The 8,229-nt window shown below is 35.4% G+C and overlaps 1 protein-coding gene across 1 annotated transcript; it reads right to left on the reverse strand.

Moving 5' to 3' along the window:
* Positions 1-1,031: 1,031 nt before the first annotated feature.
* LOC131595008 (uncharacterized) lies at positions 1,032-7,983 on the reverse strand. Its single transcript, XM_058867223.1, has 15 exons — positions 7,623-7,983; positions 7,268-7,528; positions 6,788-6,912; positions 6,478-6,694; positions 6,065-6,190; positions 5,687-5,943; positions 5,281-5,388; positions 4,803-4,944; positions 4,545-4,710; positions 2,815-2,972; positions 2,220-2,543; positions 2,063-2,137; positions 1,907-1,976; positions 1,620-1,777; positions 1,032-1,425 (listed from the first exon to the last, which is right to left on the reverse strand). The coding sequence occupies exons 1-15, from the start codon at positions 7,905-7,907 to the stop codon at positions 1,276-1,278; spliced, it is 2,622 nt and encodes an 873-aa protein (XP_058723206.1). The 5' UTR covers positions 7,908-7,983; the 3' UTR covers positions 1,032-1,275.
* Between the last annotated feature and the right edge of the window lie 246 nt (positions 7,984-8,229).

Here is an 8,229-nt window from a genome sequence, read left to right on the forward strand (position 1 = left end):
TCGTGTTTATTGATTTTTGAATCAAATAATAGCAATGTTAATCGAATTAAGATTACTTTGGATTTAAAAAACTACAAACTTAGGACAATGTTTCTGCATATAAAAAATTATCTCAAAATACTTGTCATTCTAAATTACTAATGCAATTTTATATTTAATCTTTCAATTATACCATTTAATAAATACTCTTTATTATTTTCTCACTTAACATTAATGCTAATTTGAATACATCAACAGTTAATCAGGTTAATTTGGTAAAGTCACTATTCTCTCTCTTTCATTTATTACTGTTTCTTAATCTTGGTGAAATGTTCAACTACGGCAAATAATATGGAACGAAGAGAGTATATGTCATTTCCAGAGCGGGTTTTCTGACTATGTTAACATAGACTTTCTCAATTATTGCACTATTAGACTCATAAACATGATAAAAGAAGTGAGTTTCTTATGAATAGCAATAATTATTCAATACTACGTTTAGTTTCACATAAATTAAAATATGTGTCTATCAGAAAGTTGAAAAGAATCTCTTCAATATTTAAATGCCCGGCAACATGACGGCCTTCTAACTTTTGACTCAAGCCATGATTGTGTATTGCACACACAATAGAAATACTTCAAACATTTGAAGACATGTGATACCCAAGTAACCTGAATAGACATCTGCATTTTCTCATTCTAGTGTGTCACCGTATTTCTACTTTCTATTTTTGTTATACTCGCCAAGTTCTTTCACAACTCAACTTCATAAATTATTTTTCTTCCTTTGGAACTTAAATCAAACCTCTCGTATGACAACCTAACTTTTTTTTGTTGCTGTATGACAACCTAACCTAACAACTTCATCAAAAAGTCATTTTAACAGGACATCTCAGCATTGTAAATTATATACATCGGAAAATATTTACTAATATTTGTTTTCTCAACAACTAATTTAGCAAGCACATAAAACTTGGGGCAAGGCAACGAGGAACTTATGCATCAAAATTTAAAATTAAGACCAAACTTGGGTTAATTTTAAAGAGAAACGATTTAAAAAGTGATAGTATATCCATATTTATCGTTTCCAGCCAATAAATCAAACGTTGCTCAAAATTGTTTATTCTCACTCTCACCATCAGTCCAGCACAGAAGGAAAAATACATCACGCAAGATGACTAGAATACGAATTACAAAGAAATCAAAGTTATACATGTAATTGCTAAAAGAACCTGTAGCCGTTGTCGGAGGAAGAAGGCCTTAGGTAAAAAGTGTCAAATCTGTATGATGACTAGATTACAATGGACTAACCTGAGAAATTTCATTCAAAAAGAGACACTTGAACACATTGTTGAAGAAATCAGAACCTTTGGCAACACCTCCTTCTCCAACTACGATATCCATGTCATATTTGCAAGCACGCGTACAATCAGGGCAGTAAGTTACCTGCAAAAGAAAATACAAGTTATACATGTAATTCAATAATTCGTATAGGGAAATACATCCTAAACAAATAATGCTGCATTAGACAAATAGCAATTAATAGACTGGCATCCTAAAATCAAGGAGTTCAGGTAAAATATAAAACTTGTTGATACTGAAAGGAGCATCAAATGAGAACCACTGTTTCAGTTACCAACCTCTAATAACTTAGGTTGGAAAGAGCTGTCTAACATGACATCTACACCGTAAATTGCCCTTGATGTTGGACTATGCATCTCAGGATGTGCAACCGCAGCTGCCTCAAACACTGAACGAATCATGCTCCTTACTCTGGTATGTATATTCAACCACTTAACTGCAAGAGCCAAGAGATACAAGGACATGAATTTGTAACAAAAATTCATTCAAAATGTATAATATGCTCTGGAAGCCTCCAAAAGTTCATCTTTAGAATTGGCATAAAATAGGTGGTAGTCCCAATTACCTTGATGTTCTTCCTCAAATTCCCTCACAAAATCCTTAATATTCTTTTGATTTATTCTTCCTCTATAATTCTGAGATCCATGCATTGATTGAATACATTAAAACTTGATAAGAAAAAGGAAAGCACTCAAATATTGAATATTTCAATCAAACATACCATAACAGTGAAATGAGTTTCGTACTCAAAAAGACTACTTTTGTCCAACGAATATTGGTTGTTGGCTATCCTTACCTGAAAAAAAATCATAAAACTAATTGCCATTAGAATTTAATCTTTTAAGGGCATGGGAATAAATAAAGAAGAATCAGTATACCCAGAAACAATCTGATAGGAATATCTCCAAAGGGTGCATGCTCCGAACCAGTACTACGTAACGAAGATCAAACTTTTTCCCTTGGAACAAAGCAGGCTGTTCAATATACTTCTGGCATATTTTTGGACCAGTTTCCATGAGTCGGATTATGGACGATAAATTATCAGTTACAGTAGTATCAATTGTTCGGGCCATGTTCCAGGGTTTTAAGATCCAAAGGTTGTCTAGTCCTTCTCTTTTGCGTACATTATAGTCACCAATAAGTTGACTCAGATGAGTTTCAAGATTATAAGTAGGCTGCAACCATTGAGGAGATCCATGTGCCTGTAGCAAGGAAAATCACCCCAACCCCAAAATGATTCATTATTTAAAAAGCCTCGAAGGGGAAAAGAGAGACTAACACTTCAATTTATTTGTAAGTGACTTGAAAAATAGAATTAAAAAGCAGCATGCTAGGATGAACAAGTATAATATAATGCATATTTCTGTGAGGGTGTGAGGGCATTTCAATAGAAATGGATAATAGAAACATGACAGACATTCAGGATAATCTCATCTACATCAGTATACAATGGTAACTTAACTATAACATCACCTTCTGAATTGTTTCTGCTAAATGATGTTTCATGACAAGACAAGCCTCAAACGGAAATTGATTAACGTACTGCTGATCTGTTATTCCTGTGGCCTTCTTCAATTCCTCATCTACTTGCACACATGTCCATATTATATCTGCATCTTTTGGGTCCTTTACTGTAGCCAAACATGTTCAAAACGAGAGGGAAAATGTCAGAATATGTCCAAGTTTAAAAGTGGAGACAACCATAATATCAAAGCCAAGGGAATTTTATGACCAACATAAGATGTCAATTCTAATCAGAAAGAGATAAGGTTTGAATCAAAGAAGGAAAAATCAATTTAAGCTCTTCATTTGAAGATTGACATATATTCAAAGTGTTCCAAGCTACAAGATAGTTTAACTGCTAGCTATGAATTGAAGAAAGGACAAACATAAAAGAGTTCAAGCATGCTGTTAGGAGCAGACCCAAGTAGGAGAGCTTACATCAGTTAAATCAAGGAACCCTGTTAGCCAAGCACAGTCTGTTAGGATATAGACTGTTAGATAATCAGAGTAGTTATGAGTTAGCAATTAAAATTGATAAGTTTGTAAGGTGGTTGTTCAGAGTAATTATTTTGAATATCTTAGAAAGTCTTTGAATAGACTTCAATGGGAGAGGGGAAAGATAGCTTTGAGTAAATAAATTGTGACTAGAGAAAGCCCTAGTGAAAGGAGAGTGCTCCTTTGGAGGAACCTTAGTGCAGGGTTATCATCTTCATTGTATACCTAATGTATCTTCTCTTTCCTAGTATCTCATTCAATTGATAGCAACAAAATGTTTAAAGAGATCTTTTCATCTCAATTTTGTTGATCAATCTTTATTCTAGTTAAAACCATTATCTTATTTCTTCAATTCTGTCCAGTTTTGGGTGATTTCTTTCCACATACCAAAAGAAAGGTTCCTAAATCTGAACACCATTTTTGTTAGGAAAACTGTTGGAGTTTAGGCTGTTTAATAGAGGCAAAGAAGCTAGAGGAAGTTGATTAGTTGACTAATTAGTTTTGTCTCGGACTTGGGACTGGGAGAGACCAGCTTAAATACATAGGGAAGACATCATTATATGTCTTCCTGCTCTTCTTGACTTGGATAACAATTGATCCAGAGTGGAGTTAGTGGGGGATTTATAATAAAATTGCCTATATTGTTTTGTTTGCTTCCATATTTTGAACCAGTACCTAGCAATGAAGCTCTCAAGAAACTGGGAACAGTGTGTGGACTGATCAAGAAGTAAATTAAAGAAGTTTTGCAGAGGACATTTGCAAGCTTATGGGAGGCATTTGAGGAACAGATAAGGATTGCTGATTTTAAAGGAGTATGGGTGGATGATCCATTCTGAGTAGGAGTTCAACACACAGAAAATGATGGTTGTTGAAGTACTGGAAGAACGTTTCTACTTCCTACATTGGTACAAGTGATTGAGGGTTAGCAATCCTAAGGAGACCTGGGAAAGCTTCTGAGAAAGGTGATACACCTGCAGTTCCAACCCAATTATGATAAGAACCCTTCAATTTGGGTCTCCATCATATGGGACTGAAACATTCGGATGACAGAACTAAAGTTTAAGGGTTGAAGATCAAGAACCAATGCCATTGTGGTTAAGTAAAACAACAGAAGTACACACGAAAACCATGTTAGAAACAAATATTGAAATAGTTTAGGGAGGATATGCAATATATTAGTTATCAGATGCATGCAGTCCACTTACTGATTGAAAAATCAGGATGCGTCAAGTACTCCTCCACCTGAGGTATATCTGTGTAAACCCGTAATAGACGTCCATCATGCGGACGGATACTTTTACTCTCAGAAGACTGCACGGTGGTTGGTAATAAACTTGTGGATCGCAATGTCTGATTGTGCTTCTCATACTCCTGAAAGTAGTAAATTAATTAGTTTCAAACTTCCGTAATACTTTTGTATGATGTATTTTTATCATAATCTGTCATTGTAATAGAAGAAATACTTGGATAAAATAGTTCTCTGGCGTATGGAACCAGGCAGTAAGTCTGGCAGAGCGTTGTTTATCTTCCCCAATACCAAGAAGAAAGTCACGACTGCATTCATCACCTTTCCAAACATTTCGTGTCGGCCACAGAATGGAATAGCTGGGAAAAGTGGGAGTTATTACTTGTAAAGTGACTAATTTTGAATTATCACAAATCTGGAGGTCATGCGACAACATGCATGATTCATTAAAAGGAAGCAGGAAAAAGTTTCACACTTAGTGTCACTAACATGAGCTACACAAGTATTTAAGTTATTTATGAAAGAGCTGAGCATGCATGAACTGAGGAGCAAAACTAATAATAAAAAAATGATCAAGAAAAATATTACAAATTATGCAAGCTCAATCATATAGTAAAGCAGAAAGTATCTTAGATCACGAAAATGTGACTTCAACATCATGGCACAAATTTCAAAAGAAAAATATAGAAGAAAACCTCACGGCTGATGCTAGATTACCCTCCGGCATAAAAAGAAAGGGTGCCACTCTAAAATTTGGCTCATCACTGTGCCGCAAAGCAGAACCAAATTCATCCATCACATACCTAAAAATATTCAAAACAATATGATGTTAGTTTGTTACTTTGTTTATTGTTGGGAAATTCCAAGTTGATCATGTGTTTCATATAATGTACCGAACCCAGAAATTTGAATGGCCCAATATTGACCCATTGATTCAAGTGGTATCACAACAATAAATTACAAATCAGACAACCTTGATGAAATTTTGTGTAATTAAACAACACATGCAAAAACTCATAACTTAAAAGCATATACTGATCAAAAGAAACCTAGTGCTGCCTTAGAACCAAGAAAGTAAAAAGAAGTAAATGCATTTCATACCATACAGAGGTTTCGTCTAACTTTTCTTCATCAGCAAGCCTATATGTCATTAGATATTGCCACATTGCACTTATAATACGATCATGAATAGGCTCGTCAGGGGTCCATTCAGGGAGGCGAGGATGAAGCACTGAATCAATAACATGCTTTCCAGTTTCCAATATTTTGGATGTACTAATACCATTTAGTTCAGAAATGTTTGGAAGAGATTCTAGAATTTCAATGGCACTTCCTCCAAGAGGACCAGGAATATCAACCTAAAAATTTGCTCAAATTCCCAAAGGCTAAAACACTGGTTACCAGAGAATGGACATACCAATTTAATAAATAACAGGCAATTTGGAGCTAGAAAAATTGTGCTAATATAAATCAAAGTACCTCCAAGGAGCGTAAGCAAGGGAATTCCCTCAGCAGACCTAACAAGTTGGCAATTGAGTTTTGCTCCAATGGATTTCCACGAATATTCAAGTAAGAAAGGGATGGCAAACTAATGGGTGAAAATTCCTGACAAAATGGGAAGAATCATCAAAATATTTATAGATAAAAACATGCAGATATGGTATTGGAAATAATGATTTGGTAATGTTGTATGTTAAAAAAAAATTATTGACTATGATCTGTTTACCATTATGCATCTCTTGAGAATAGACTCAAGGAGACATTCATAAATATCAGCATTTTGAACTCCAGCAATCAAAATGTATTTCAGTAAAATAATATGTTTTAGTATATCAATACTTTTAAAACATAAGCTAAATAGATTTAAAAAAAAGCAAAACTAAAGGTTCAACCTTGTTGATCAAATTGTGAATGTTTCTATCCGAAAGATCGAGATTAGATACACTCAGCAGTGGACTGTCAGCTTGATCAGCATTTGTTGGGCTATCCTTTCCATATATCTCTGCACAAAAGCCCAAAGCCCACTCCCCAAAATTGCTTGTGAAAGTTGAATTATAAATCTCCAGTTCTGGTAATTCTTTAAGAATAATATCTGCAAGCTCACCATCACTAGAGGTAAAGTAATTTAGTTCTCCTTAACAAAAGGACTTGCAAAAAAGGAATACATTGTTTAAGAAATTTTCAAAATATGAGAAAACATACCGATTTTTAAGAACCGGATTATTATTCAGCCAGAGTCCTTTGAGATGTTTAAATTTGATGACTTCCTTAACAATCAGGTCAGCTCTTGTAAGCTTGTTTCCATATAGGCTAAGCGTAACTAAATCCTAAAACAAAGAAAATCAAGGATAGTGTGTAATTATTCGATTTATTATAAATGACAAATAACACAAACCTAATACTTCAGGGATGATTAAATAATAATAATGCCCCCCGTCCATCTTGCTACCCGATTTAATTCATATCATATTATAGCATTCCTAAGTTTAGTAAGCACAATTTCTTTTATTTTTTTCGGGTGCAAAACATGATTTCTATTTGCTCATGTCACACTATATAGATAATTGAACCTATATACACTTTATAATACATGGTTCAGTTCACTGACTACTTAAATAGTTCGAATTTTGTTTAGTTCAGTGCAATTCAGTTTGGATATATGGTTCAGTTACAGTTACAAACCGGAAATCTAGCAGGCAAGTCCAGTGAGAGAAGCGTATCATCATCAATATCGAGACCGTCAAGCTCTAACCATCTCAATGTACCATCACCTTTCTCTTTCGCCTCTCGAACCTCCCTCTCAACTACTTCCACAACATCAACCTTGTCTCTCGAAACTTCATCACCAACTTCATCCACCTCAGTTTCACCATCTAAATTTCTGTCAATATCCACACACATCAAAGAACTCATCCTCTCTGCTAATCCCGGAACTTCACGCAGCTAAAACCACAAAAAATTAACAAAGTAAACACCAAAATGAAACCCTAGAAAGATGAATTTAGAGTTGGAAGAAGAATGTGAAGAAGGTGAGGACCTGTTTGTAAGCGTCGGGGAGTCTGAAAGTCCAAGCATGATCGATGAGGAAGACATTGGAGTCTTTGGCCATAGAATCCGAAGTTAAGACGAGGCGTCTCTGGCGGTTTTCTTCGCATGGCTCGATCTGGAAGTGTTCGCCGCCGTCAAATGTCTCAGTGGAGAGTTTCTGGAAGAGGCGGCGGTGAAGTGGCTCCGGCAAGCCTGAGGCGGCGAGTAAAATTGCATGAACTTTAGCGAAGTCTTCGAAGGTTTTGATTCTCTGGGGGGTTGCTATGGCTACCATTTTACTGCAAGTTTTGCGAGCTTTGCTTTGTTTTTGTTTTCAGTGTGTGCAATGCAATGTAGTGTGACGCTGTGCTGGTTGTGAAATGAAGTGAAGCTCGGTGGAGTGGCGTAAACTAGTTGGGCCGGGCCTTTTTTTTATTGGAGAGATTTAATCCCGACACTCCAACCTTGACTTGGCACCCCACAATTTTGGTAATTTCAGCAAGTATTACATATGGTATCCATCTAATTAAAAGTTAGTTGCTATATAATAATATTATAAAAAAAGGCGTCTATAACCAGATATCTGACCTTGATCTCTTTGGTTTGTTCTTCCACTC

This window comes from Vicia villosa, linkage group LG4 (genome assembly GCF_029867415.1).
Source record: "Vicia villosa cultivar HV-30 ecotype Madison, WI linkage group LG4, Vvil1.0, whole genome shotgun sequence".
In the NCBI taxonomy this organism is placed as follows: Eukaryota; Viridiplantae; Streptophyta; class Magnoliopsida; order Fabales; family Fabaceae; genus Vicia; species Vicia villosa.

Coding starts and splice junctions, on each gene's coding strand:
- LOC131595008 (XM_058867223.1), bottom strand. CDS start 7,907: ATGGTAGCCATAGCAACCCCCCAGAGAATCAAAACCTTCGAAGACTTC. Junction 7,529..7,622: donor TCCCCGACGCTTACAAACAG/GTCCTCACCTTC, acceptor TTGTGGTTTTAG/CTGCGTGAAGTTCCGGGATT. Junction 6,191..6,477: donor TTCACAATTTGATCAACAAG/GTTGAACCTTTA, acceptor CCATTTTGTCAG/GAATTTTCACCCATTAGTTT.